Below are 27,580 nucleotides of genomic sequence, written 5' to 3'. Positions count from 1 at the left end.
GAGCCAGACAGCCAGGTGCCCCGTTCTAGGGGGAAGCTACTGGCAGCTTGGGTTTGAGCCTGTTTCCCCATCTGAAAGGGGGACACTGCCCCTCCCCTCTCACACTGATGTTCTGGGATGTGATGTCTGGAATGGCTGTTCCTGAGCACACTGAGCCTTCGTGTGCAGCAACTGTCCCTTCCTGGGCCCCGCGCCCCCAGAGAGCAGAATGCGGCAGGGCTGTTACAAAGGCGTTTAGTTTATTCTCCTCATCAGTGTCACTGATATTCTCATGGTTCACATTTCCCAGTGCGGCTCCTCTCCTTACAGTAGTTAATGTGCAATCTCACTTACGGGCCCGGGGAGTGGGGGGTCGGCCCAGGGCGGGGAGGGCGTTGGCACTTCACACGGACAGGGCGGGCGGTCTGTCCTGCGTGAAAGAGGCGGGTGAGTGGGCGGCCAGGGGAGGCGGAGGGGGGGGCCCACAGTCTTTTTTTTTTTTTTTTTTTTTTGCGTTGGTTGGTGATTCTCCATTCGTGCTCCTCCCTGGGCTGCCCGGGGTGGGGGGACCATGCAGCTCAGAGCAGGGCAGGGGAGGGGAGGGAGAGAAGGAAAAGCAGCAGGCCGCCCAAGAGGTGGGGAGGGCGGGGTGGGAGGGGCGCAGGGGTGGCTCCTGGGGTAAGGCACAACCCTGTCTTTGGCTCTCCTGGTGAGGAGTTTCCTCCCCTGCACCCCTGCCCGGCCCCTCCCCTCCCCTCCCCCCACCAAACACACAGTCCCGGGAGCCAGGGGCACCTCCTGGGGTCCCTGAAATGAGAGGGCTCTGCCACCCAACCCAGTGCTGCAGGGGCTTGGAGGAGGGACAGGGGCAAGCCCCACCCGAGGACAAGGCAGGGAGGGGCTGGGCAGGGGCCTGTCCAGGACAAAGGGGTGGGGAGGGAGAAGACCCCAGTCCCAGAGAGCTGGCCCCTGCTAAGGCCTGGAAGGAGGGGAGCGCCTAGGGACTCCTTCCTTGTGGGCTCTGCCTGGAGCCCTGGCAGGCCCCTCGGCCTTGGCCAGCCCGGCAGCTTGCCAAGTGACCAGGATATTGTGCTTTGGGATCGATGCTGGGGTAGGATGTCAAGGCCAGGACAAGGGCGTGGGGGAGGTGCGACTAAGGTGCTTGTGCTTTAGCTGGGGCGTCGACTCCCCCCATACACTGGGCCAGCTGAGGGCTAAGGTGCAGGGGCCAGGCCAGGAAAGCAGAGTGCCAGGACCCTGGCCAGACCAGACACCCCCCCACACCCCCACAATGAGATGTCAGGAGGGACCCCCTCACAGACCGGTGGGGGCTGCTGGGCGGTGGGGGAGGCCTCCAAGTCAGATTCCAAAGGTCCCATCAGGGCTGGCCAACCCCCGCCCCACCTCCGGCAATCCCCCTGCCTCTGGAGAGGCCGCTGGGAGCAATGGGAGCAATGGGCCGGTCAGATCGGGAAGGAGACGAGAGGCAGTGGGGACGGGGCTAAAGAGAAAAAGGTGAAAATTGTGAAGAAAGGACACCCAGTGTGGAGGGGACAGGGAGTTAAAAAAAAAAAAAAAAACCCTCCAGAGTTCACATGTAAAACTCAAAAAAACAAAACCCCTCGCGCTGGGCGAGGATCTAAAGAGAGGAATGGTTAGAGAAAATTCTGCAAACTGCTAACAATGGAAGCAGGCCCTGCCTCGTCCCCAGAAGCTGGGCTCAGCCAATGGGCCAAGGCCACGGCCACCCTTCAAATGGAGCCCCGCTGGAGAGCAGCGGAGCAAGGGGGGGACCTGGTCAGACCCACAGGAGCCCAAGCAGAGGCCCGGCCAAGTCCCCACCTCAGAAATGCGCACCCACACTCCACACACACGCACGCATTCAGCCCGCCCCCAGCCCCCACCCCGTCCTGCCTGCCATGTCCCCGGGGACCGAAGGGGACATCAGACACAGTCCCGTTGGTTTGAAAAATAAAAGGAATCTTATACTTCAATATTTCATTAGCTAAAAAAATGCTTTAAAAAGTATGTACAGGGGGCAGGGCGGGGGGTGGTGGTGGGGGAAGGGCAACAGCCCCCCAGCCTGCTCCCCTGACTTCCAGCCCTGGCCCTACTGCCTCTCATATCTTCATTTGTTTAAAAGCACAACTTCTACACACACACGCGCGCACTCACACGCACACACTTCTGTGAGCCCAGGAAACCTCTCGTTCTATTCGCCGAGACCCTCGGTCTGCCCCCAAGAGCCCCCGACTCGGGACCTGCCCCTCTCAGGCCCCAGGAGACAGACGGGGGCAACAGAGGTGGGCACGGGGTGGGGGAGAGAGAAGGGCACTGGGCCCACCACCACCCACCACCTTAGGTCAATGGTGGAGTTCCTCTGAGCCTCGGTTCCCTCAGCTGTGAAATGGGCAGTCCCCTCAGCCTCGCCTACCCCAGCCCCCAGGCGCAGGGACAGACGAGGGAGACAGGAAGGCGCTTTTGGAAACATGGAAGCACTGGGAGGTGGTGGCAGGAGGGGTCCTGAGAACCCTGGGGCCCCTGCAAGTCCCAAGGGGGTGCAGCAAGGGGCCCAGGGCCTGGGGAGGGGGCCTTCCTGAGCCCCCCAGGCCGGCCCCTCCCCACACCCGGCCTGGTGAGTGGGGAGACCACAGCTGGGGGTTAGGGGAGGGGGAGCGGAGGCCCCCCGACGGTGCCCGAGCGCACGAGAGAGGCAGCGCAGAGCCCGCACCAGCTGCTGCCCTCTCCTAGCCGCTCAGATGGGGGTCGGAGAGTGGGATGGGGAGGCAGAGGGGCTGGGAGCATGCAGCGCCCCCCGCGGGTCCTGGGGAGGGACAGACAGTAGCTCGTGACCAAGATGGTGGGCGGGTGTGACGGGGGGGAAGGGAGGGGAGTGTGACGGCCCCGCGGGGAGGGTCCGGTGGTAGTTACTGGAGGGCCTCGGCCGAGGGGCCGGCCTCGCCGTCGTGGCTGGCCGTCTCGAAGCTGTGCTCCACGCCCATCATGTCCGGCTCTATCTTGCCCGTGTCGCTGATGAAGGTGGTGTAGGCGTCGCCCTCGGCCATGAGCACCTTGAGCTTGGGGATCCAGCTCTTCCGCACAACGCGGCGGGCATTGGTGCACATGTCAGCTGCGATGGCGTTCATCTCGCTCTCCTTGAAGTTGGGAGCGAAGTTCTGGCAGTAGTCTGTGAGGGCAGAGTCGATGGCTCAGGCACAGCGTGGCCCTGGCCTCTCACCTTGACGACAGACACTCGGCCACACTACTCCTTGATGCCCAAACACACGCACACACACATGCACGCGCGCAACACCCGAACCCCCCTCAGAGGTGATGGAATGGAGGACTCGCAAGCCAGGACACTAAACCACATCAGCTGGCCCCATGCCTGACTGAGCTCGGCCACGCATGGGGCTTGAGAGGGTGGCCCAGTGCTCTTGAAAAACCTGGGTCATTTGCCAGAGTTTAGGAATGGGAAGATGCCACGTGAAAACCTAGACCTCCCTCCCGACAAATGGCTGGGGCCTGGCTGCTTCATCGCTCCCACGACTCCCAAAGGACCACCCCCCCCACTATGAAGAAATCTCTGACCCATCCCAGCCCTCTTCCCGACAAGTCCAGACTGAGCCTCAGAATCCTTCTTAACACTAACCCCCACCCACCTATCAGCGAAGAGGACCATCTGCCTGGCCCAGACCCCACCCCAGCCTGACTCCAGAAAGCCAGACACTCACACTTGACAGCGTGCAGGACGCGACTGTCCAGCGGTTTGCGGCTGGGGTTGTTGGAGGAAGAGCGGATGCCGGTGCCACAGCTGTTAGCCAGCGTGTTCCTGAGGTGGGGGGCATGAGGGAGGGGAGTCAGGCCCCCTGCGGCGGGGGGGCCGGGGGCAGCCCCCCTCCCCTCCCCTCCATCCGGGCTCTGGGAGGGCCTCACCGGTCAAAGAAGGAGGCCAGGAGGCGCCGCAGCAGGACCTTGTGCCGCGTGCCCGCGCTGACGTGGCAGTTCATGAGCTGCGCCCTCGTGATGTACACGTTGGTGCCTGGAGTGGGGAGCAGGAGGGTGGCCGGGGGCCCCAGACTGCCACGTTCCCCACTTGGCCAGGCCCTGGCCTGGGCCCGGCCAAGACGCTCCCTGACAACTCGCCCCAGCATGGCCTCGTCAGCGATCAGGAAAGGACAGCTGGTGGTGCCACTGTCCACGGGGCACCTACAACATGCCGAGCCCTGCTTGCGCATGTGTGGCTTTTGCCCACACAACCACCTGGGCATCAAAAAGAACAGGCAGTGGAAGCTCACACCAAGGCACCCTGACGCCAAGATCCTTAACCGCTCTGTTAGTCAACCCTCCAACCACCCTATGAAGCCGCTCATCTCCCCGTGTGGCCAACGATGCCAGCCAACGCTCATACCAGCCTCTGGGGTGGAAACCTGGAGGCCACTCTCTGGCACGTATCAGTGCCAGGGCGGGGGGTGGGGTGGGGTCAGCTGCCCTAGGACACAGCCAGTGGGTGGCAGCAGGGGTGGGGTTGGACCCCAAGTCCCTGGCTCCTAACCACCACCCCACAAGCCACTGGCTCGGAGGGCACAGAGGCCCAACATGGGAGGAAGCGGGGAATCTGGGCAGGAAGTGATGCTGGCCCACCTGTCACCAGCTCCAGCTTCTCGGAGGGGTCACCCTCATCGTAGAGCTTGGGGTGGCAGCGGTTGCCAATCTGGTTGATGAGCTCAGCTGGGAGAGACGCCAGGTCTTGCCGTACCCGGATGCGATTCCGGGACTCGGGGGCCACCTGCTCGGGGAGGGCCTCCACCTTCTCGGCTTCGTGGGGGGTGGGCAGAGAGCAGCATGTGTCGGGGACGGGACGGGGGGGGGCTGCCGGGGGGAGGGGGGGTGGGAAGCAGGGGCCGGGCTGGGGAGGGGTGGGCAGGGCGGGCACCTCACCTGTCTGGCCAACATTCATCATGCTGTACATGGTGTACATGTTGCAGATCTGCCGGTACTGCTCGTCCGTGCCCTCCTCGCCTGCGTCCTCCTCCTCGTCCTCCTCGTTGTGGTAGGAGCCAGGGCTGTCGCTGGTATAGGCGCTCGAGGTGCCCGGGCTGGTCCGCTCTGACGTGCTGGGCCCGCTCACCATGCCCCCTGCCGCCGCCGCCCCCCCGGCCGGCTGCCCAGTGCCGGCCCCCGCCGCCGCCGCCACAGCCCCCCCGGCCGGCTGCGCCGCCGCCACCACCGGGGCCTGCTGGGGCGGCCGGTTGGCAGCCAGGTCCGGTGTGGAGAACTTGGCCATCTTGCGGCTGCCATTGCCGCCACCGCTGCTGCCGCTGTCCCACAGCCGCTTGGCCACCGGCGTGCACTGCACGGAGTCCGACTCCTGCTGCTCCGTCTTGACCCGGGACACGAGGGGCAGCGGGGTGCCACAGGCTGGCCAGCTTGACGTCTGCGCCACAGGGCTCTGGGGCTCGGACGACGGGGCCTCCTCGGCGTGCAGGCCCTGCGAGTCGCAGCTGGGGGAGCTCACCTTGAGGAAGAACTCGGTGCCCTTCTCCATGATCTCCTGGATCTGCAGGAAGCCGGCCGTGTACATGAGCAGGAACTGGTCGCCCACGTTCATGCTCAGCCGGCCCGTGTAGCAGAAGCTGAGGATCCGCTGGAAGGACTGGGGCTGCACGGCGGCCGGCAGCTCCACCACCGCGCTCCGGCTGCTGTTGAACAGGTCCCGGAAGTAGGAGCTGCTGGCCGCCAGCACGGCCCGGTGGGCTTTGAAGGCGTGGCCCTTGACGACCACGGACACGTCACAGTACAGGCCCTGCAGCCGCTGCTCGTTCAGACACTCCAGGATGCTGTTGCCGAAGTTCGGGATCTCCATCTGCAGGGTCTGGGCCATGGCGGCAGCTGCACGGGGGAGGGGGGGACAGGGGCGAGACAGACGGAGACACGGGGTCAGGCAGCAGACTCAGCGCACCCCTCTCACGACCCTCACCTGCTGCGGGGAGACACGTGGGGGCAGACATCCACAGGGTGAGAATCGCCCGGTGCCACCCACACCCTCGGTCCCGGCACGGACTGGCCTCTAGGACAGACTGTCAAATCAGTCATGTCAGCTCCAGGCCCGGGTGGCTGCCGGCTGTCCCTTACAGACAAGGGGCGGGCAAAAGCATACTTACACGTGTGTGTCTGAACACGAAATGAGTTAACACAGTGTGAACTCCATGAGCGTTAACCATCACGAGCACGACACGCACGGTTAGGTAACTCTGAAGGGCACTGGCACCGAAACCCCCAAGGGGCAGGGGCATCAGAGTCTTCACACTGCGTCCGCAGCACTGAGCCCGTGACCCCCGATCACTGCTGGCTGAATGACTGAATGACCACTCAAGAAACCCTGAGGCTGCACGGGAACATCACTAGTCGGCAGGGATAATGCAAATGCACACCACAACGAAACACCATTTCGTACCAGCTAGGCTGGCGAGAATAAAAAAGACAGACAACAAGTGTTGGCAAGGAGGAGATCGGAATCCTCCTACACTGCGGGTGGGAATGTAAAATGGTGCGGTTGCTATGGAAAACAGTCTGGCAGTTCCTCAAATGATTAAACATGGAACTACCACATGACCCAGCAATTCCATTCCTCAGAATTATAGCCAAGAGAAATGAACACCTACATCCACAGAAACACCTGTACGTGAATGTATACGGCACCATTCGCGATCGCCAGAAAGAGGGGAACAACCCAAACGTCCGTCGACTGATGAATGGCTAAAATAAAATGAAATACGGTCCAGCCATATAATGGAATATTATTCAGCCATATAAAGGAATGAAGCACTGATACATACTATTCTATGGGTGAACCTTGAAAACAATATGCTAAATGCAAGAAGGCGGACAAAAGAACTGTGTATTGTATGATCCCATTTATGTAACATGTCTAAAATGGGCAAATCCGGAGCCAAAACAAGCAGACTAGTGGTTGCCAGGGGCTAGGTGGGGTGTGGGGTGGCAAGCAGAAGGATGCGGGGGTTTCTTCTGGCCCTAACGTAAAATGGTCTAAAATTGTAGGCATACGCACCCAACTCTGAATATACCTAGTTTATCTTCAAACACCAGGGGTTTGAACTGTGTGGGTCCACTTATACGCAGAATTTTTCAATAGTTCAGGACTGTAAATGTATTCTCTCTTCCTTATGATTTTTTTTTTTTTTAGTAATCTCTACACCCAAGGTGGGGTTCAGACTCACGACCCCAAGATCAAGAGTCCCATCTACTGACTGAGCCGGCCAGCAAATCTTAGGATTTTCTTAGTAACTTTTTTCTCTAGCTTATTTTATTGTACTTAACACATACAATATACAAAACACGTGTTAACTGACTGTTTATGTTATCAGTAAGGCTTCTGGTCACCTGTAGGCTGTTAAGTTTTGGGGGAGTCAAAAGTTGTATGTGGACCTTTGACTTCGTACGCGCACTGGTGGGGGTGTTAGTGCCCCAACCCACTCGTCATTCAAGGTTCAACTGTACTAAAAACTGTTCAATTGTACACTTTAAATGGACTCCATGGTATGTGCATCTCAATAAAGCCGAGGAAGGAAGAAAGAAAGAATCCATACTTGCCATAAACACTCTTTTGATCCTGGTGATCATACTGCTTATTTACAAAAATAGATAGTATGTTCCATGCTCAGCACAGAGTCCGCCTGGGATTCTCTCTCCCTTTTCCTCTGCCCCCCCGCCCAAATACATAAGAATAATCTTTAAAAAAAAAAAAAAAAAAGGAACTGTTTGTGACCCTGCGCAGGGAGCGCAGGCACCTCTCAAATGTGAATTTCTGCAGCACAGCCTATTCCATCAGTGCACATTCCAGCACATTCCAATCCAGAACTGGGCATGTCCAATACTCCGAGAGCACTCATAAAAGGGCTCTGAAGGACAATGTGGCTTTACGACTATACCCATAGTAAAAGTGAGTCCCTGCAATTCTATTAAAATATAGAAGGCGGTGGTCCTGAATGGGCAGTGTGGGTATGAGAAGAGTCGGGCTGGTAAGGAGAAAGGAGGAAAGCAGGTGTGCAAAGGCCCTGGGGCAGGTACCAACTAGAGCCCCCAGCTGTTTCCCCTCATTCCCAGATTAGCTTTCATGCATCTTTCACATCTCTCATTGACTAGTGAGTCCATTCTGAGCTGCCTCCATGGGCAGAGCGCTGGGACACAGCGGCCCGATCTGGTACCCCCGGGCTCACAGAAGGCTGTACAGACGAAGAGAAGCAGCCATGCACTCATGGACAAGTGCGTGCTGGCTCCAGAACCAACTCGCTCCTGAGAGCAGGAACTCAAATCTCTACTTCTCCGTTTGGAAACCAATGTTGGTAAGACCAACCCAATCGTGCAAATTCAGTCTGTCCTCACTAAGCTGCTACATGTGCTGGAACCCCGAGACACCAGCAGGCCCCGCCCCTCCCAGCAACCATGCTTCCAAAGAGCTGACAGGTGACCTGCAGGAAGTTCTTTGAACCCTCTTAGCAAACCTATGGGGCCGATTTCATACTCCTAGTTCTCAGATGGGAAAACCGAGGCCATGGGGAAGCTAAGAACTGTCCCAAGGTCATTGGTGAGTAAGTAGTAGGGACAAGATTCAAACCAGGGTCTGTGCGGGCATTGAAACTTGTGATTTCCCTTGGCTGTGCCCTTTGCCTCCTTGTCATCATCAAAATCACGATCACTGCCAGGAAAAACAATTTAGGGTCATCAGGGGGCGAGGCGGAGACAAGGACCCTCCCATCAGAAGGAGCACACTCCTTCCAGGGCCTCAAACTCAGTGCCAGATGGGCTAGAAGCTGACCCTCTGTTTGGAGACAGGAGAAACTGAGGCACTGAGTGCAGGCAAAGGACAGAACCCAGAGCCTGCTCCAGGGGCTTCACAGCCCCAACCCAACTCCCAAGGCTGCCAAAATGAAGCCGCTCCAGGTACTGGGGCCCAAGTGACCAGAGTCAAGGGGGTCAAGGGAGAGGCTAGCTCCCAGTCCCTGAAAGAGAGCTCTGGACCCCCAGCTTGGAAGGCTCCCACCGTAAGGGGGAGGACTGACACAGGGGAGGTCTGTGGTGGAGTCAGAGCACCTCCCAACCCCAGACCTGCTTTCAGATGCCAGCCCCTCACCTCTGTGCCTTGGTTTGTTCAGCTGTAAAATGGGGACTCATTCATCCAACCCACCCTGATAAACCGCACGGCTCAGGGGACACAGCTCTAAAGAAGACTGGCTGTCTCCACACGCAGTCGTCTGGTGGGGAGACACAGGGAGTGATACAACTGGGGTGTCACTGAGGGGCTGACTCTGGGAGTAAAGGCAAAGACACGGGGACAGAGAGCAACTGTCTGGGGCAGGAAGAAGTGCAGTGCAGTGTGGAGACCCCCAGGAAGCCAGTGCTGCCTCGAGGGGAGTGCAGGGGCAACAGGGCTGCTGGGAAGGGTGTGGGACAGGGGGTGCCTGGCCTGGTGAGGACAAATGTTTCTGGGAGCAGGGGGAAGCCTGGAGCAAGGGAGGCGCAGGCCCAGACCACCGGCGAACTCCCAGCAGCAGCGTGGAGAACGGAAACAGGTGAGACACTGAGGGCTGGGCCAGTGGTGGGGGCAGGCGGCAGGGACAGGGACAGGGACAGAGGGGACAGTCAGACTCACGAGTGAGCGGCTGCAAAGAGGGAGCACCAAGGCAAGACTAAACGACTCCAGTTTGGGACGCAGCAGCTGGTGGGGGCTGTGCTGCACCCAGGGGCCGCAGAGGGCATTCTGAGGGGTGCTCCCAGCCGTGTTCAGCACGCCAGGTGCTGCTGCAGGCGCTCTCCTCCGGGTCCCCTCCCCCCCCCTCCCCTCCGGGTCCCCTCCACAGGGGAGCGCTACGACTGCCCCACTTGATAAGCAGGGACTGAAGGGCAGCCCTGCTCCTTCCCCGGCAGCTGGCCTTCAGGGCCTGACCCCTCACTGGCAATCAGCACAGGCTGACCGATTAGGGCAAGCTCAGCAACAGGTGTGCGGAGGTCCCTGCGGTAACAGGAGGGAACACGCACAGGGAGGGGCCCCCGAGGGTAAGAGCCACCCGACATTCAGGCTGGGGTTCCCCAAGCCTTGTGAACCCCAGCCTCAGAGCCCAGCACCTAGGGCTTTGAAGCCTTTGACTAACCATTTGGGAGGGGAAGGGAGACAATTGGTACAAATGGCTCAAGCGATCAGTGCCCAGGGATCTCCCCTCCCCACCCAGCGCAGGTCTTGAGTTGCAGAAACCCTTCATGGCCTTGTTGCCCCTGCAAGGACAGGGGAAAGCAAGGCCTTGGCTGGTTTTAGAAGCAGTAAAAGGCCACCCCCAGCTTCCCCTCCCTCCTCTCATCCCTGGGCAACTACCCCAATCCAGTCCTCTGGACTCAGAAGGAACAGCTACCCTGGCTCTGCGTGAAGCCCCTTCCCCACACCAGCCCTGGGCGGGGGGGTGGGGGCGGTGGGGAGGACCACGGAGCCATAATGGGCTCCCAGAAAAAAACAGGTCTAACTAAGTACCTGGTACCTACCTGGCCTCGGTCACCTGCTGCCTAGGAAGAGATGTGATGGAGCCAAGAGTTGGGGGTCTCTACACCATCCAACAATTCTGTCCCCACCAAGCACACTGCATGGCTCTCCCACCCAGCCAGGCCTTTGCCCAAGCTGTGCACCCTGCCTGTAGTCCCCTTTTCCTCCCACTGCCTACATCCTCCTCTCCCACGCTCCATCACCCCCGGCTCTGAGAATTCTCCAGACTAGAGATCCCCCCTTCTGCACACTCTCTCCACCACCCATCCACCGCGCCCTTATGCTTACCTCTGAGAACACTAAATCCCATTTGACTATAGACTCCGTTAGGGCACAAAACCATTTGAATCCTCTCTCCTCAGAACTTGGCATAATAGCCTGTCCATCTTCTGGGGTCTTCAGAACCCCCCAAGGGAAGGGGCAGCCCCCAGCCCTAAAGAGGGCCGAAGGGACCCTCCTAGCATCGCTAGTGTCCTGGCCACAAATGTGAGCAGGTCTCCCAGTGAGATGCAAGGGCCCAGCACACGGTTTCCATGACCTCCCAAGTCACTCAATAAATATTTGCCAAGCGCCTGCCTGGGGCATGAAGTGCCTGGGAGCCTGGGGCAGGCCAGGACTGAGACAAGGCCTGCCTCCAAGGGCTCATGGTCCAATGGGGAATGTGGCCATACATCCAGAGTCACACAGATTAACATGCTGCATACCTGGGCCTCTGATCTTGCCCAGAAGAGGTGACATTAGAGCGATATGGGGGGGGGGGGGTCTAATGAGGCAGTAGTGGGATGGGAGCGTAGCCCTCAATGTCCGGGGAAGTCGTGCAGAGCCCTGGGGGAGGAGCAGGCATGGTCTTTCCAGAAACTAAAGGTAAATAAAGGCTGATGCTGCGCTCCATCCTTGGTCAACCTCTCTCCTCCTGGGGATTGAACCCAGACTCAGGGCTCTGCTCTGGACCAAACTGTGCCCCTCACCCCAATGCGTATGTTGAAATCCTAACCCCCAACGTGTCTGTATTTGGAGATACAGTCTTTAGGAGGTAATTAAGATTAAACAAGGACATAGAAGTGGGGCCCTGATCTGCTAGGACTGGTGTCCTTAGAGGTTTCTCTCTCTAAGCACGCGCACCAAGGCCCAGTGGGCACACCTGATCGCAGACCTCCAGCCCCCAGAACCGTAAGCACTGTCTGTTGCTTAAGCCACCCGGTCTACAGCGTTTTATCACGGCAGGCTGACTCAAGACAGGCTAGAAGTACCATCCACTCACCTCCAACTGCCCCACGGAGCCCCTGGCCTGGACTTCCTGTGGGTGCCGGGCCTGCAGATGTCCCAGATACCAACTCAACGTGCTGACAACCCAACTCCGCCCCAGTCCGCTGGCCGTAGCTGTTGCCAGCTCCAGCCCTCCTCGCTCAGGACAAGACCCTCAGATTCGACCCCAAACTCTTTCAAAACCAGTTTTCACCCCCGGCTCTCGGACTTCCTAGCATGCGGTCTCGGAGATGGCCACAGCTCCTCATATCCTCCCAGTCGTAACCTGGCTCGAACTTCCCAAGACAGAACCTCTCCCAACCCCGACTCTATGCTTCTCCGGCTTCATTTGTCCTCCCTGGCGCTTCCTGCCGTCTAGCTAACTAGATGCGTCTTGGGCTTTGTGTCACCTCCACCAGGGCACGGTGCCTGCCTCTCTGGTTCATATCGCGGTGTCCGCTGTCTCTAGATCAGATCAGCACACGATGGGTGCTCAATAGTTGTTTGTGAAATGAAGAATTATTGCCATTACTTCCAACCTCACTCCCTGTTTTGTTCCACGTTAGCGTGACTCCAACAGTGTGACTCAGAAAAAGTCTCTAAGCTGGGCCCGGAGTGCCATCCACGCCACAGGGGCGGTCCCCAGGGCCAGTGCGGAGGGGGCTGCGCAGACAGGTGCCCTCCTCTGGCAGCCGCACCAGGTGGGCGGCCCGCAGTCAGGGTCCCGCTCTGGGCTCGGTGTAACAGAGGTTTGGATTCCCACCAACTGCTCACACTACCGGCCAATCATGCCCGGGTGGGAGTGGAAACTGCCAGTGGTCTGGAGAGGGAGCCCCAAATTCCCCGGGCAGCAGAAGCTAGGGGTACAGACGTATGACACCACCACGGGCTGTCTTTCCCGCTGACCTTCCAGGGAAGCAGCGAGCTGCCCAGGGACACGTAAGCCAATTAAGGGAAACCACCAACTCCAAGTAGAAGAACCAAAAGCCCTTGGAAAGCCCCACAATCCTTCATGTAGCTCAGCGTGCAGTCAGAGTAAAGGGGGGTGGGGTGGGAGGACACACCCCCCCACCCCCAGGCTGCTGAGGAGCCTTCCTGGCCCAGAGCCATTCGGACCCTCTGTAGGAGCTGAATTGGAAGACAGCTTAGGCAAACACTTGCTAGCGAAGAACAAAGTGTTATCTGACTGTACAGATCCCTACTGTCTGCATTTTTTTTTAACTTTTTATTTATTTATCTTTGTAATCTCTACAACCAACGTTGAAGCTGGAACTCGTGACCCCAAGGTTAAGAGTCCCAAGATTAAGAGTCGCATGCTCTTCAGCCAGGCGCCCCCCTGCTGTAGGCATTTTTAAAGTACGTGCACATTTAATTCATTCTCTTTTTCCCCAAAAAGCTGCCATTAAATCCACGGTGGGTGACAGGGTTTGTGACAGGATTTGTGACAGGGTGATAGCTGGCAATTAGCATTCACATCGCCCCTGCGGTGCACGGTGCCTGGCAAGGGCTCGGATTATACTTCTTGCTAGTTTCTGAGGCAGAAATGACTCTTCCCGCCATTTTCTGGGTGAGGAGAGCAAGGCCCAGGAACTCACCGAGGCCGTGTCTGGCTCCTGTCCCAGAATCCAGAGGTAACAGCAGCTGAGGCTTCCTGACCATGGCTGGCCCCTGCCAAGCTCATGCTTTACGTGGTCCCATCGCTCCCCAAGGCACATAGCTACTGTGGCCAGACCCATTTTGTGGACGGGAAAACTGGGGCTCAGAGAGGCCAGAGCCAAGAAGGGAAGCCAAGACAGGCCAAGGCCAGAGCTGGGGCTCTTTACCCTCACTGGATGTGTCTCTCCAGAAATGGGGTCCTGGGTGCCCTCTGAGGGCCAGACGGGGTGCTGCTCCTTCTGCTCCCCTGGGGGAGGCCTTCTCCTCTGCCCAGCCTCCCCTAGCCACTTTCCACCCTTCTTCCCCTCCCTGCCATCTCTGAGGATGAGCAGTCTAGCCCAATGCTTCTCTCTCTCTCCTCCCACTCCCTCCTTGCAGCCCTGGGGAATCTGGCCTGGGTCTGCAGCAGCTCCCCCACCCCCCACTGGCCCACCTTTCTGAGTTAACACCCTAATCCCTGGGGCCTTCAGACTTGAAGGACCTGGTGGCAGTAGCCACGCTAAGGGTGGTGAAGGGAGCGGCAAGCGTGAAGGCCCTGAGGGGACACCGGTGCAGCTGATGAAGGAGGCTGGTAGGGCCACAGGGCACATGGCTACTGGGATGGGGCTTGTTGACAGGTGCTGGGAGACCATGCGGGGCCTCAGCAGGGCCTGAGAATCTGAATCCTATTATCCTGCCCGAAGCTCAAAGCTTCCTGCTTAGAACTGTGCTTCCCTTCCTCTATGCTGCCAGAAAACATGCACCCAGAGCAGTACTCGCCCCCTGACATCAGTCTTCCCAGCTATAGAATGGGCTGGATGGTGGCAGCTACCGCACAAGGCTGTCTCAAGGGTTAAACCAGCAAGCCACATGGTAGATTGGTGCTTACCCTGCGACTGGTACCCAGTAACGCCAGCTGTGATTATTTAGTTATGTCCCCTTCTATTCGTCCCAAGCCCCTTGCAGGGCTGTAAAGTCTCAGACAGCAGCGGAGACATCCTACACCACTTGCCAGCTCCCAGAACCTCATGCCATTTCGTGATCAATCGGGCAGTACTTCCTGGGTGCTCCCCACCGCCTTCCCAGTATCATCACACACCCCAGATGCCAACCACTGCGTTCCGCATGGTAACAACACAGCGAGGATCCCCTGACCTTGGCCCTGCAGCCACTGGGGCCAGATCATTCTTTGGGGAGGAGAACTGCCCTGTACATTTTTTATGATGTTGAGCAGCATCCCTAGCCTCTACACCCACTAGAGGCCAGAACCAGCCCCGGCTGTGACAACTAAAAATGTCTCCAGACATTCCCCAAGCATCCCTTGAGAGGAGGCAGAATCATCCCTGATTGAGAACCACTGCTGCACAGGTGTGCCTGCTGGTCCCCACTTAACAGAGGAGGAAATGAGAGATGCCCAGGTCACAAACGAGGCCCAGGATCTCAGGGCCGAGCAGGGTGGTGCTAATGGTGGAAGCAGACTGTCCACTATACCATGTTTGCTCACCTTTGTCCAACCCCTGCTTAATTCAGAAAACAGAGTCGCTGTCCTCACAGGGGGCTCTTGGATCTCTAAGAATGCTGAGACCTTGGGCACCTGGGTGGCTCAGTTGGTTAAGCGACTGCCTTCGGCTCAGGTCATGATCCTGGAGTCCCTGGATCGAGTCCCGCATCGGGCTCCCTGCTCGGCGGGGAGTCTGCTTCTCCCTCTGACCCTCCCCCCTCTCATGTGCTCTCTCTGTCTCATTCTCTCTCTCTCAAATAAATAAATAAAATCTTTAAAATAAAAAAAAAAAAAAAAAGAATGCTGAGACCTTGACCGAAGGAGGCGGCACAGGAGAGATGGGACGATGACCACAACCAGACACTGGGCCCAACCTGTAACCGCCACCAGACCGGTCCCACTTCCCAACCCCTGTAGCTCGAAGGGCTCTCCAGGGGGAGACGGAGGGATGGCATTCTCAGCCAAGGGGACCCAGGAGCAGAGGCAGGGAGACGGGCCTGCACGCTCCTGCTAGGCACAATAAGCACCAAGGGCCTGGGGAAGGGGGGAAGGGTGATGAGGAGCCGGAAGGACCCAAGAGAGGAAGCACAGGCTGTTCAAGCACTGCCAACTTGTCTTCAAGCCCAGGAAGGAGGTTCATCGTCGCCTCAAACACAGGCTCCCTTCTCCATCACTGGCTCTGGCACTGACCCTGATGAACTCTGAGTCAGACCTGGCTGGACCAACCGCCAACGGATCCTCCAAGACCGACAGAAACTCAGCCGTCCTCACAGCCTGGCTCACTAGGGCTCCCCACTGCCTGGCCTGGGCCCCAGACTTTAAAAGGCCTGGATGCAGGCCAAGGCGTCTGGACTTTCAGCTGGGGGCAGTGGGGAGATCCAGAAGACCCTGAGACTGGGCGCTTTCCTGCAAATGGCACTAAGGGTCTTCCATCTTCACACTACGGTCACCCCTCACTCCTTCCCTCATGAGGACAAGATATTTAGAGTACTTAGCAGGAGGCTGGCACATGCTCAATAAAGGCTTTCAATGTGCTGTCCCCTCTGCCCAGAACATTCGCTCCTCCCTGCCCCAGCTTCCCCCACCAGGCTGATTTCTTCTTATTCAGGGTTCAGCTCTCCCACAAGCCTTCCCTGACCACCCAATTTGAAATTCTCCATCCCCCCCTCCTCACCAGGATCTGTTATTCAGAGCTGCTCCCCTGGCCCCAGCAGGCAGTCGACACCCTAGGGAAACAAAACTGTCCCACAGGTCCCTTTACTTGTTGTACTTGCTATTTTGGCCTTCTTTGGCACCCCAGGTCTGTGTGCCCCTACGTCCTCACAAAAAAGCAGCTTCTGCCCTCCTCTGCCATCCACTCACCCCGGCCAGCACCCACCAGCCTCTGGCCCTATTCCAGCCATGTGAACAGAGGTAGCCATCCTTGTCCTCAGTACCCAGCCCTGAGCCCCAGTCTGTGCCACAGAAGCCAGCCTCGGCCCGACCAGGTAGGGGAAAAGCATCTTTAAGTGGGGCTGCGGCCCAGTCCCCCCCCGCCCCCCTTCCCAGAGCCAGAAGGCCAGCCAGGGAGAGGAGGAGAGCACGGCCCAGGTGGGATCAGTTCTAGGAACTACAGGGAGACTGGGGGAGGGCAGGGAATGAGGATGACAACCCATCATTAAACCCAGGCCTGGGAGATACCACTTCACCCAGCAGTCTGTGGCTCTTGCCTCAGGGGCTGAAGATCCCAAGTCAATGTTCCCAGGACACAATGGTAACAATTAGCCCAGAGAGAAGGAAGGAAAGCTGTGGTGGTCTGACCCGGGACCCAAAAGGGGAAAAGACAAACCAGGCAAGCAAAGCAAGATGCAGCTCTGGAGCCAGGCCCCATCCTCCTAACTGCCTCCCCTTGCCAGCCTATAGTTCCGTGACCCCTGACCTCTTGGCTCCCAGAAGGGGTGGGTGTGAAATGAGGTGTGACCAAGCCTCTGAGAAAGAAGCTTCCACTATTCCAGCCCTCTGGGACACACCAGAAAAACTGTCCACGAACGTACGGACCTATCCCTTGGAATGGGCAAGAGAAAAGGCCTGGGTACAGAACTCCCACCAGGCAATCCCGAACAGTGTGAGCTCCTCCAGTCATGCCCCTCAAAAGCCAGCCTGGGAGACTGTGGGTTTCAGCTGAGCGCCAGTCAATCCCAGTCTGCCACTGTCTAGTTGTGTGACCTGGGACAAGCCACCTGGAGCCTCAGCTTTCTCCTACCATGGAGAAGGCCTAAGCTGACCCAGTGGTGGTGAGCAATCAATGAGCTCATCCCAGGGCCTGACCCAGGAAGAGCACCCCACAGGCAGAGCCCTGGGGCCAGTAGCCCCAAAGGCCTGGACCAGGGTGTAAATACTGGTTTTGATCTCCTCAGTGGCCTGCCTTCTCCCCATCAGGAGCCTCTGAGACACAATGAACAGAGCTTTATAGGCTCACCTCCCCGTTCTTCACCTCTGGGAAGCTGGTGCCTGGGAGGCCACGGTATAAGATGGTGGCTGTGAGGTCCCATCCCTTAGGTTTGAGCCCCAAAGCTCTGCTCACAAAAAGGGGAGAAAAAATCTAGTATCCCAAGATACTCAGGTAAGGGCCGTTGGGCTACCTCTCTGCAAATACATATGCCCGAACTAGGTATTCTAGACTTTCTCAAGCTGCCCACACAAACACCCACCGGGTGGGCCAGCACCTTGGAAAAGCCAGCAGAGGCTCGTCCACAAGGTAGGTCGGAGACCCAGAGCCTGACTAGGATGAGGAAAAGAGGAAAGACCCCAGATCTGGCCCAGAGCTAACACCTGGTGGGGGAAGAGGTGGCATGTGCCTTTTGATCACACTAGTTTCTCGGGACGCCCCGTTTCGCGGCCACTAGCCTAGCGCAAAGGCGCTGCTTTCCCCCTCTCCCAAAGCTCCTACAGTAGTTCCTCAACCTACCTGATAGCCCCCATATCTGGCCTTCCCCCCACAACATCTCTCCAAGCCCTAACCTCATCTGACCCCTGCAAACATCTCTGGGATCTCCTATCAGCCCCCACCCGAACTAACTCCGCCCACACCCACCCTGCCCCACTTCCTGAGCTTCTCCTCAGCCGCCCCCAGGCTTGTAACCTGACCCACCCACCTCCTCCGGCGCCCGGACACTACCTGCGAGTCGGCCCCTCCCCGCCCCCCCTCCGGGCCCTTTCCCTCCGGCCGCGCCGCTCTCCCCTCCTCCCCCACTCGGCCGACCCAAAGCCCGACTCCTCCTCCCCCTCCCCCCCGGCCTCCCCGGGCGCCTCCTCACTTTTCCTCCTCCGGCCCTCCAACTTCCCGGGCCTCCGGCACCTGCCCCGGCTCAGCCTCGCGCCTCCCAATCGCCGAGAGCGAGGTTGGGGGAAGGTCTGGGCCCGATCCCACCACCCCCAAACCCCACGGCCCGGCCCGGGACTGGACGCTCAAGGCCGCTAGTGAGGGCCGGGCCTCTCCGCACTCGCCGGTCCGGGGACGGTGCAGGTTGCGGACCCGGCTCCTTTTCTGTCGGAGGAGCCCTCACCCGGCCCTCCCCGCTCAGCCCTCAACCGGCCCTCGGATGCCCTCGGGCCGCCCCGGCGAGACGAGGCCGGAACCGGGCCTGGGGCGGGCCGCCTCACCTGCGCCGTGGCCGCGCTCCGGGGGCTCCCGGCGGGCTCCGCAGCGGCGGCTGGAGCCGGGCCTGGGCCCGGGGCGCGCCCCCCTGCGCCGGGGCCTCGGCCTCCGCCTCCGCGGCCTCCGCGGCCTCCGCCTCAGCAGCAGCGGCAGCCGCGGCGGCCATTCATTGTGGGCCAGGCCGCCCCAGCCGAGCGCCGAGCGAGCGCAAGCCGCGCCGCCGCCGCAACCCGGCCGGGGAGGAGCGGCCGCGGCCCCGCCCCCGCACCGCCCCAGGCCCCGCCCCCGAGGCGAGGCCAGCTGAGCGCCGAGAGCGTCCCTTCCTCCCATCTCCGTTTTCTGCTTTCATCTCCCGTTTTCTGCCTTCGCCCCTTTGGGTCCCCGCCAGTACCTTGGGTCTGCTGGAGAGTTCGACTCCCGACCCTTACACTTCCTACTTTCTCGACCTTGGACAAGTCTCTCTGCCTTTCGGAACATTCGTTTCCTGTAAAACGAAAACAACAATGAATTCTATTTATTGTGCCAGGCACTGTTTTAGGCTCTTTATGGGAATTATCTCGTTTAAACTTCACAGTAACATTTTTAAGTCGAAATCATAACACACTTGTACACACTTTATAGAAAGGCACACACAGCTGAAAAAAACCTGCTCAAGATCACCAGCAAGTAAGTGGTGGCAGGTGGCAGGAATCAAACCCAGGCTCAAGAATCGACAATAAAAGTTAACGATTTTATGTTTATGCCAAGCCAGATTCCGTTCTAGGCATTTAACCTGCACTAACTCGTTTAAAACTCACCACAACCCAGTAACGAACGTTAAAAAGTTCTGTCCATTTTGCAAATGAGCAAACTTAAGCATAGAGAGGGATAAGGACAAGTTGTGAGGCGAGCTGGGACTGGAACACAGGCAGTGCAGCCCATTACGCTCTCCTCCGGTCCTACACCAGTTAGAACCTATCGAGAGCTTATTACGTGAAGAGGGACTGCTTTGCACAATTTCCAGGCATTCTGTAGTTCAATCTTTGCTCTATATTGGAAACTAGCATTCTTATTTAGCAGATAAGGAAAGTGAAGCCCAGAGAGTTTAAGTAACTTGCCAAGACCATGTGGTAGGACTGGGATTCAAACTCAGTAAATCTGACTTCAGAGCCTTAATTGTTCCTGCAGAGTGGCCTGAAATAGTGTGCTTACAGCACTCAATACACAGAAGCCGATCAGTAGGTGTTGAATTTCTCCGCTTACCGCCCCCTTTCTGAGCCTCACCTTCCTCATCCGTGAAATGGGGCGAGTGACGCGTCCCCTCCCGGGGGAGCCGACGTGATTAAGGTTAAACACACTACTTTCCGAGCTTTCCGCCGTGCATTTTGATCCCGGCCACTAACTGTAGGTAGCATCGCTGATTGGCTAAAATCGATCATGTGACCTGCCCCCCCCACTGTGCCAACATGGCGACGCCCAGGTGTAATCCGGGAAACGTGCACCCAGACTAATTTCGGTCCTCGGCGCCTCGAGCGAGGGTGAGAAAGGCGTGGGCGACGCGGGGAAGGATACAGGCCAGGGTCCGGCCCGCTCGAGGGCTTCTGGCTTCTCAGGGGCCGGTCTTTCCGAAGATGGGGTGTGGTGTCACCTTACTGAGGCCGCAGGGTCTTCTTAATCTTGACCGATGTATAGGCCACCTGGCCCGGGGACACAGCTCTCTGAGGCTCTTCCTATGCCCTCCCCCGCCCCCCGAACCAGGCTTGGCGGGCAGAGCCTCCCGCGGATGTCCCGTGCGAGAATCGGTCTGTGGCTGAGGCTGACTCTCCGCTCCGCCTGCAGTCCCTATAGAGCCAGGTGTATGGAGGGGCAGCCGCAAGGGCTACCGAATCCGGCCGAAATGGAGAACGGCACCGCGCCCCGCGAAGAAGAGCCCGCGTCCGACGCTCAGGAGACGACGGTCACCGAGGGGGCCGCCAAGATAGCCTTCCCCAGCTCCAACGAAGTCTTCTACAACCCAGTGCAGGAGTTCAACCGGGACCTGACGTGAGCAGGGGGCTGGGGTCAGCTTAGCAGACGGCAGTGGAACTGCAGGGATGAGGGGGGTGTGAGCTAACCCTCAGTCTCCCGCAGATGTGCCGTGATCACTGAGTTTGCTCGCGTTCAGCTTGCGGCCAAAGGAATCCAGAGTGAGTCGAGGTCCAGTCTCCCGGTGGGCGGGGGTCACTCCGAGCTCTCTCCCTGCCCCGCCCCCTTTCCCTTAATGTCTTGAAAGGCTCCAGCCACACAGCGGGCCCTGGGCTTATTTCTAACTTCAGGCTTTCCCCAGGGGCTCCGAGGAAGATTTTCTTCCCCGAATCTTCTGTATCCTGAGAAATAGGGGGAGGTCTCTCAGAGGGAACTTTAATACCCGCTGACTTGTGCTTCTGGGTGGCTCCAGTCAAGGTGCCAGGTGAGAAGGATGTGCAAAAGGTGGTCGTGGACTTATCAGAGCAAGAGGAGGAAAAGGCTGAACTGAAAGAGGGTGCAAACCTGGCCCCAGGAGACCAACCTCGAACAGCTGCCGTGGGGGAGATCTGCGAGGTGGGGCCTGAACATAGGAGGTGCAGCCCGGGAGTCCTCCAGTAATGGAGGAAGGAAGGCTCCTGAGGCGGGAGAGCTATAGGAAGTGGGTGGTGGGGGCTCCTTGGGGCCCAGCAGAGGATGGAGGGATCCATGTGAGTGGGGCTCCCTGATTACTCCAACAGGAAGGCCTTCGAGTGCTGGAGGGTCTGGCAGCCTCGGGCCTCCGTTCCATTCGCTTTGCCCGAGAGGTGCCTGGGCTGCATTCTGTGGTTGCCAACGATGCCTCTGCCCGAGCCGTGGATCTCATGTGCCGCAACGTGCAGCTCAACGGTGTGGCCCACCTGGTGCATCCCAGGCAGGCAGACGCCCGGTAGGTTTGGGGCAGCAGAGCCCGATGGCTGGAAGGTGCAGGCTAGAGCAAGGCTGCCTGGCCTCAAATCCCAAGTCTGTCATAGTCTTTCTCTGTGACCTTGGGAGAGTGCCTTAGTCTCTCTAAGCCCCAGTTTCCTTGTCTGTAAAATGAGGATATTAGTATCACAGGAGTTGTAATACTAATGCTGTGTTGATTAAATGAGAGAGATGCTCGTATAGCCAGAAACGTGTACCACCCGTGGTTTCCATTTTAGACTTAACTTCGCAACCTCTGGTACTTTTATGCATTCAAATGAACCAGCACATATCTAGCGTCCACGATGTGCCAGGCATCAGTAAACAAAACAGACAAAATCCCTGACCTTGGGGCATTCACATTCTAATGCAGGGGCCCTGCAGACAACCTGCAGGTGCCCGGTTTTTTAGGGCCCAGCAGCTAAGAATGATTTTGCATTTTTAAAGGGTTAAAAAGGGTACCATTTGTGGCCCACAAAGCCTGAAATATTTACTATCGGATCCTTTACAGAAAACAAAAAGTCTTTGCTATGGAAAGTATTTGCTTTCCTGATTGTATTAAAAGCTGATAGGAGGGGCCCCTGGGTGGCTCAGTCAGTTAATCGGTTGCCTTCAGCTCAGAGCATGATCCCAGGGTTTTGGGATCAGCCCTGCCTCAGGATCCCTGCTTAGCAGGGAGTCTGCTTCTCCCTTTCCCTCTGCCCTGCTTGTGCTCTCTCTCTCTCTCTCTCTCTCTCTCTCGCTTTGCCTCTCTCTCAGCTAAATAAATAAAATCTTAGGAAAAGAAACCTGATGGGAAACAAAGACCATAACAAATAATGAGACAAATGAGTAAACTATATGGTAAGGTAGAGGTGAAACGTGCTGGGGTCGGAGGGGTGGGGATCGAGGGCGGAGTGGGGGCTGGAGGAAGGTGGTGGGTGGGTTGCAGTTTTAAAGAACACGGTCAGGGCAGGCTACACCGAGAAGGGAGCGTTTGCATTTCCTCGCCTACAGAGGGAACAATCATCATTCCCAATCCATAGATTTGTCTGGAAGATTATTTGATTAACTGAGTTAATAGAGCTGGAAACTGCTTGAAACTGTTGTCCGGCACATGTATGCTACGTGTCTGCGGGCTGTTACTGTTGCCATTGTTAGACGTGAGTACACCGAGGTCCAAGGAGGAAGAGCCACGCAGTTGGCAAACGGCCAAGCCAAGATCTGAACCTAGGCAGCTGGCCCCCAAATCCAGGCCAGAATGGTCACACAGAACGAGAGGACACGCGGAGGGGACAGAGCAGGTCCCTGGGGCGGGGGGCTGAGGACCTGGCCTTCTCGCTCCCAGGATGCTGATGTACCAGCACCAGAAGGCATCGGAGCGGTTTGACGTCATCGACCTGGACCCGTACGGTAGCCCTGCCCCCTTCTTGGACGCGGCCGTGCAGGCTGTGAGCGAAGGAGGTGAGGCCGCGCTGCCCCCGGGGGGTGCAGAGCCGGGCTCGCGGTCGGTGCGGGGAGGGTCCTCACCGCGCGGGCCCTCGCAGGGCTGCTGTGCGTGACGTGCACGGACATGGCAGTGCTGGCCGGCAACAGCGGGGAGACGTGCTACAGCAAGTACGGGGCCATGGCCCTCAAGAGCCGCGCCTGCCACGAGATGGTGAGGGCGCTCCCCAGCCTCCCCCGCCCCGCCCCGCCCCGCCCTGCCCCGCACACCCGCTTAGCTTCCTCCAGGCATCCAGGGCCAGCTCCGTCCCAAGATGTGGAGGACAAGCGTGTCCATAACCAGCACAGTCCTAAGAGCCTGGGCTGCCAATTCTGGTCGTCTGGGGGGCAGTGGTTTTGTCCAGGGTAGGAGCCAGTATCGTCTGTTTTAACAATTCTTCAAAATTGTTTTTAAAGGCAGTTTTCAGGTCTGGGTTTGGCTTTGGGCTCACATCCTAGCTTTGCTGGCATCTTTGGACAATTGCTCTCATCTTTCCGGGCCTTGGTTTTTGCATCTGTGCAATGAGCATGATGGTGATGGGTTGCCATGGGGATTCGAGAAGGCAGGGGCTGGCTGCGTCCGTGGGCTGGAAAGGAGGATGTCTCGTCTTTGTTCCTTAAGGGCCCTGTCATCAGGTCAGTCTGGGAAGCCGGAACACAGGTCTTTGGAGCACAGAATGGGGCACACTGTCGATGCTAACCAGAATACGTTCAGTTTGGGGGGCCCGGGCTCTCCTTAATTGTGCGGTACCCCCAGCAGGGCCATAAAGAGACACAGACTGTCCCGATTTCGTAGATGAGGGAACTGAGGCATTCACTTGGCAAGGGTCACGCAGCCAGGACGCTTGGGGCTGGGCTTGGAGCCCAGGGAGCTGTGAGCCTCTGGGGTAGGGGGAGGCCACGGTGGAGGCGTGGCTGATGGCCGATGCCCGGTTCCCACCCCCAGGCCCTGAGGATCGTCCTGCACAGCTTGGACCTCCGAGCCAACTGCTACCAGCGCTTTGTGGTACCCCTGCTCAGTGTCAGCGCTGACTTCTATGTGCGCATTTTTGTTCGTGTCTTCACGGGCCAGGCCAAGGTCAAAGCCTCAGCCAGGTTAGTCTGGGGCAAGGAAGGGTGATGCATGGAAGGAGGCAACAGGGCCTTTTGGTGTGTGTGTGGGGGGGATGATCCCGCCCCGGGGAAGTGGGGGTCCTGATGGGGGTGAAGTTAGCCTGAGGGAGGAGTCGGGGTGTGATCATGCTGGGAACTTAGGGCCACCCCTGCTCCCCCACAGCAAGCAGGCGCTGGTATTCCAGTGTGTGGGCTGTGGGACCTTCCACCTTCAGCGCCTTGGCAAAGCGTCGGGAGCCTCTGGTGGCCGGTGAGCAAGGGGGAGCCGGGGAGGAAGGTGAAGAGGGGGCGTCCCAGGGTCACTGCCCCCCAACCACCCCTCTCTCTGCAGGGTCAAGTTCTCTGCAGCCTGCGGTCCCCCCGTCGCCCCCGAGTGTGAACACTGCGGGCAGCGACACCAGGTGAGGCAGGGCAGGGGAAACAAGGGGGGCACTGGGGTTGTGGCTGTCTTGACCCCTCCCATCTGGCCGCTGTGTATCTGTAGCTTGGCGGTCCCCTGTGGGCAGAGCCCCTCCATGACCTGGACTTCGTGGGTCGTGTCCTAGAGGCTGTGAGCACCAACCCTGGCCGCTTCCACACCTCAGAGCGGATCCGAGGGGTCCTGAGCGTCATCACTGAGGTGGGGGCCGGGCCATGACGGGGATGGGGGGGCCCCGCCTGTGCCCAGCCATCCTTCCTCCATCCACCCCACATCCACCGTGTCCCCGTCGCAGGAGCTCCCGGACGTGCCTCTCTACTACACGCTGGACCAGCTGAGCCGCACGATCCGCTGCAGCACGCCCAGCCTCCTGCAGCTGCGGTGAGGGTCCCGCAGGGCCCGGGCCTGTGCCTGACCTCTGGGCGCCCTTGGGCAGGTGCAGCCCCCTCAGGCCAGAGTCTCCTGTGAAACAGGGACGCCACGTGCCCACGTGCAGGTGCTGAGAACACGGCGCGGAGGCCGTGCGCCCCGGCAGGGGAGACGGTCGGGCCGGTCTTAGTCTTCCAATCGCTGGCATTACACAGGCCACGAAGCCCCCGCGAGCCGTTCAGCTGCACCCGTCCAACCGGGGGGGCTCACACCCACACAGGGCGGCACTGGCTTTGGGGTCCAGCCCCGCACCCCCACCCCCCTGCCGACCGTGGCCCCCCTCGGTCCCCAGGTCGGCCCTCCTCCATGCTGGCTTCCGGGTCTCGCTCTCCCACGCCTGTAAGAATGCTGTGAAGACGGATGCCCCCCCTTCGGCCCTCTGGGACATCATGCGCTGCTGGGTGAGCACTGGCCTGGCCGGCCGGGGGTGCAGGCGCAGGACACGGTCGGACCCAGCAGCCCCTGACCGTTGAGCTTTGCCTCCCAGGGAAAGGAGTGTCCGGTGAGGCGGGAGCGCCTGTCGGAGACCAGCCCGGCCTTCCGTATTCTCGGTGTGGAGCCCAGGTACGGCACCGACGGGGCTGCCCGCGGGCCGGGGAAGCTCACGTGTGTGCAGGCAACACGGGTACCCCCCGACACAGACCCGTGCTCGTTCAAGTGAGAGCCACAGTCTTCCCCCCTTGCCCTCCCCCCCCGCCCCCGGCCGCCAGGGTAACACCTGTGAGCACCTGAGTCCGATCCCTCTGTGACTCCCACCTCACTCGCTAGAATCCCAAGTCGGACCTGCAGGCTCCGCACCATCTGCCTGTGATCTCCCTGTCATCCTTTGCACCCCTCTCCCCACCTCAGTCCCTCCGGGCTGGGCCTCCTCACCCCAACTCCCCAGGCGCAGCGCCCCCCTTACCGCCTTTATGACCGCAGTTCTTTCTGCCTGGAGTGCCTGTCCCCAGGTCCCCCGATGGCTCTTCCCTCACCTCCTTCAGGTGTCTGACCACTCGGTCCTGCCCTGCACCCCTTGCCCCGTCTCCCCGTTCCCTTTATCCTGCTCCGTTTTTCTCGAAACTCTCACCCGTGCCCGAACACAATGTGATCTTGCTGATTTCTGATTTGTCCCGCTGTGCCATGCACTAGGACCTTGGCTTTACTGGTGGCAGGTTTTAGGCACACAGTAGGCACTTGATAAAATGTTTAGTAAGTGGATGAGGGTCCGGAGTCTTCCCGAAGCACGTGGAGCCGCACCGAGGTTGGCAGGTGGTCTGTGCACTCCCGAGGGCATCTGTCCCTCAGCCCCTCCTCCCGCTTCCCCAGGCTGCAGGCCGACTTCACCATCCGGGAAGATGCCAACCCCAGCTCCCGCCAGCGAGGACTCAAGCGCTTCCAGGCCAATCCCGAGGCCAACTGGGGCCCGCGGCCCCGAGCCCGGCCAGGGTGAGGGGAGCAGGGTGGCGGTGGGGCGTGTCCAGGGTAGGGGGGCACAAAGGCCACATGGGGTCCCAGCTACTCCTCTCCCTGCACAGGGGCAAGGCAGCAGGGGAGGCTATGGAGAGAAGCAGGCTGCACCAGAACAAGAGAAAGGAGCCCGCTGAGGACCCAGTCCAGCGGGCTGCCCGGCTCAAGACATTTCCCTGTAAAAGATTCAAGGAGGTGGGGCACCCCCACCTCCCCCCGCGGGGCCCGGGGATCCCCCTCCCAGCAACAGGACAAGACCCAGGGGCAGGCGGGGCTGGGAGACCTGGGGCAGGCATGGTATGGGAGTGAGCTCCCCATTCAGGAAAAGGACCCAGCAGAGGCTGCTGAGCTCTGGGCCGGGGTTCACACCCCCCATCCTCCCACCAGGGCACCTGTCAACGCGGGGACCAGTGCTGCTACGCCCACAGCTCCCCAGCACCCGAGGACCGTCCAGAGACTCCTTACCAGAACCCGCCTGGGCCTGGCGTGGCCGCTGGTCCAGGAGTAGACTGAGCCAATAAAGAGATGTCATCCGTTTGACTCTCGTTTGTCCGAATGAGAAGGCCGCCTGTGGTCTGTCTGTCCATCTGCCTTGGGGGGCCCTGTCTGGAGTTTCTTCCTCTGTTCTTCTCTTTTAACCCCCCCCCCAGGGGAGCTCTGGCACTCCGGGGTTTGTTCGTCCCTGCCTGACTGAAGTGCTGTCCGTGTTTCTGTCTGGGGTGTTCTGTCTGTGTGGGGGAGTGGGAGCGGACCACCTGTAGCTCGAGGCGCCCGACCCCCCCCCCCCCCCCCTTTGGGGGGGCCCCGGTTCCCCGGGGGCGCCCGGGGGGGGGCGGGGGTGTGCTCGCGCCCGGGGGGCCTTTACCCCCCCCCCCCACGCCCCCCTGTCGGCCAGCACGCCGACGCAGGCCGGCTCGCCAGTCACCCAGCCCCTGCCCTGCCTCGCGTCGCCGCCTGGTTTCTCTGGCCGAGCTCCCCACGGGGCCGCGGCGGCGGAAGCCGGACCGGAACCAGGCGCCTTGTGCATCCGCTCCAGACCAGGTGCTTCCTGCCCTGCGGCCCCTCAGGCGAGCACACAGGCTGGCAGGCCCGCTGCTTCCCCTCCCCTCCGGGACAGAGGGTTAGCAACGTTAACGGAGAGGCTTAGGGCACAGTCCCCACCCCCACGTGGTAGCTGTGGGGCCCTCCCAAACACCTTTCTGTCTGCTTCATCCCCAGCCGGCATGACCC

At 59.4% G+C, this 27,580-nt stretch overlaps 2 protein-coding genes across 7 annotated transcripts; one reads left to right on the top strand and one right to left on the bottom strand.

Annotated features, from left to right (window-relative positions):
- Positions 1 to 218: 218 nt before the first annotated feature.
- Positions 219 to 19,907, bottom strand: NACC1 (nucleus accumbens associated 1). Of its 4 annotated transcripts, XM_032396012.1 has the most exons (8): positions 19,813 to 19,907; positions 18,941 to 19,033; positions 4,921 to 5,871; positions 4,624 to 4,797; positions 3,916 to 4,021; positions 3,714 to 3,811; positions 2,911 to 3,166; positions 219 to 409 (listed from the first exon to the last, which is right to left on the bottom strand). In XM_032396012.1, the coding sequence occupies exons 3-8, from the start codon at positions 5,861 to 5,863 to the stop codon at positions 313 to 315; spliced, it is 1,674 nt and encodes a 557-aa protein (XP_032251903.1). In that variant the 5' UTR covers positions 5,864 to 5,871; positions 18,941 to 19,033; positions 19,813 to 19,907; the 3' UTR covers positions 219 to 312. The 4 variants fall into 4 exon arrangements, with proteins under 4 accessions (XP_032251903.1, XP_032251902.1, XP_032251904.1 ...); XM_032396011.1 differs by lacking the exons at positions 18,941 to 19,033; positions 19,813 to 19,907 and adding an exon at positions 18,555 to 18,661; XM_032396013.1 differs by lacking the exons at positions 18,941 to 19,033; positions 19,813 to 19,907 and adding an exon at positions 6,144 to 6,480.
- Positions 19,908 to 19,985: 78 nt separating this feature from the next.
- TRMT1 (tRNA methyltransferase 1) lies at positions 19,986 to 27,080 on the top strand. 3 transcript variants are annotated; one of them, XM_032396009.1, is made up of 17 exons: positions 19,986 to 20,066; positions 20,368 to 20,571; positions 20,659 to 20,714; positions 20,966 to 21,108; positions 21,273 to 21,460; positions 22,805 to 22,920; positions 23,004 to 23,116; positions 23,888 to 24,036; positions 24,218 to 24,304; positions 24,386 to 24,455; positions 24,539 to 24,673; positions 24,768 to 24,853; positions 25,194 to 25,302; positions 25,389 to 25,465; positions 26,210 to 26,329; positions 26,419 to 26,545; positions 26,738 to 27,080. In XM_032396009.1, the coding sequence occupies exons 2-17, from the start codon at positions 20,387 to 20,389 to the stop codon at positions 26,861 to 26,863; spliced, it is 1,887 nt and encodes a 628-aa protein (XP_032251900.1). In that variant the 5' UTR covers positions 19,986 to 20,066; positions 20,368 to 20,386; the 3' UTR covers positions 26,864 to 27,080. The 3 variants fall into 3 exon arrangements, with proteins under 3 accessions (XP_032251900.1, XP_032251899.1, XP_032251901.1); XM_032396008.1 differs by having other exon boundaries at positions 20,003 to 20,066; positions 20,287 to 20,571; XM_032396010.1 differs by lacking the exons at positions 19,986 to 20,066; positions 20,966 to 21,108; positions 21,273 to 21,460 and having other exon boundaries at positions 20,550 to 20,571.
- The last annotated feature ends 500 nt before the right edge of the window (positions 27,081 to 27,580 follow it).

Source organism: Phoca vitulina, unplaced genomic scaffold, assembly GCF_004348235.1.
Source record: "Phoca vitulina isolate PV1807 unplaced genomic scaffold, GSC_HSeal_1.0 scaffold89, whole genome shotgun sequence".
Lineage (NCBI taxonomy): Eukaryota > Metazoa > Chordata > Mammalia > Carnivora > Phocidae > Phoca > Phoca vitulina.
Note: the sequence above shows the minus strand (reverse complement) of the source record. Positions and strands in the feature narration are given on the sequence as shown.

Excerpts from the sequence above, each read along its gene's own strand:
- TRMT1 (XM_032396008.1), top strand. The coding sequence starts at position 20,312 with ATGTCCCGTGCGAGAATCGGTCTGTGGCTGAGGCTGACTCTCCGCTCC. Across the intron at positions 24,305-24,385 it reads TCGGGAGCCTCTGGTGGCCG|GGTCAAGTTCTCTGCAGCCT; the intron begins GTGAGCAAGGGG and ends CTCTCTCTGCAG. Across the intron at positions 24,456-24,538 it reads ACTGCGGGCAGCGACACCAG|CTTGGCGGTCCCCTGTGGGC; the intron begins GTGAGGCAGGGC and ends GTGTATCTGTAG.
- NACC1 (XM_032396012.1), bottom strand. The coding sequence starts at position 5,863 with ATGGCCCAGACCCTGCAGATGGAGATCCCGAACTTCGGCAACAGCATC. Across the intron at positions 3,167-3,713 it reads CGTCCTGCACGCTGTCAAGT|ACTACTGCCAGAACTTCGCT; the intron begins GTGAGTGTCTGG and ends CTGCCCTCACAG. Across the intron at positions 410-2,910 it reads CCCTCGGCCGAGGCCCTCCA|GACAGACCGCCCGCCCTGTC; the intron begins GTAACTACCACC and ends TCTTTCACGCAG.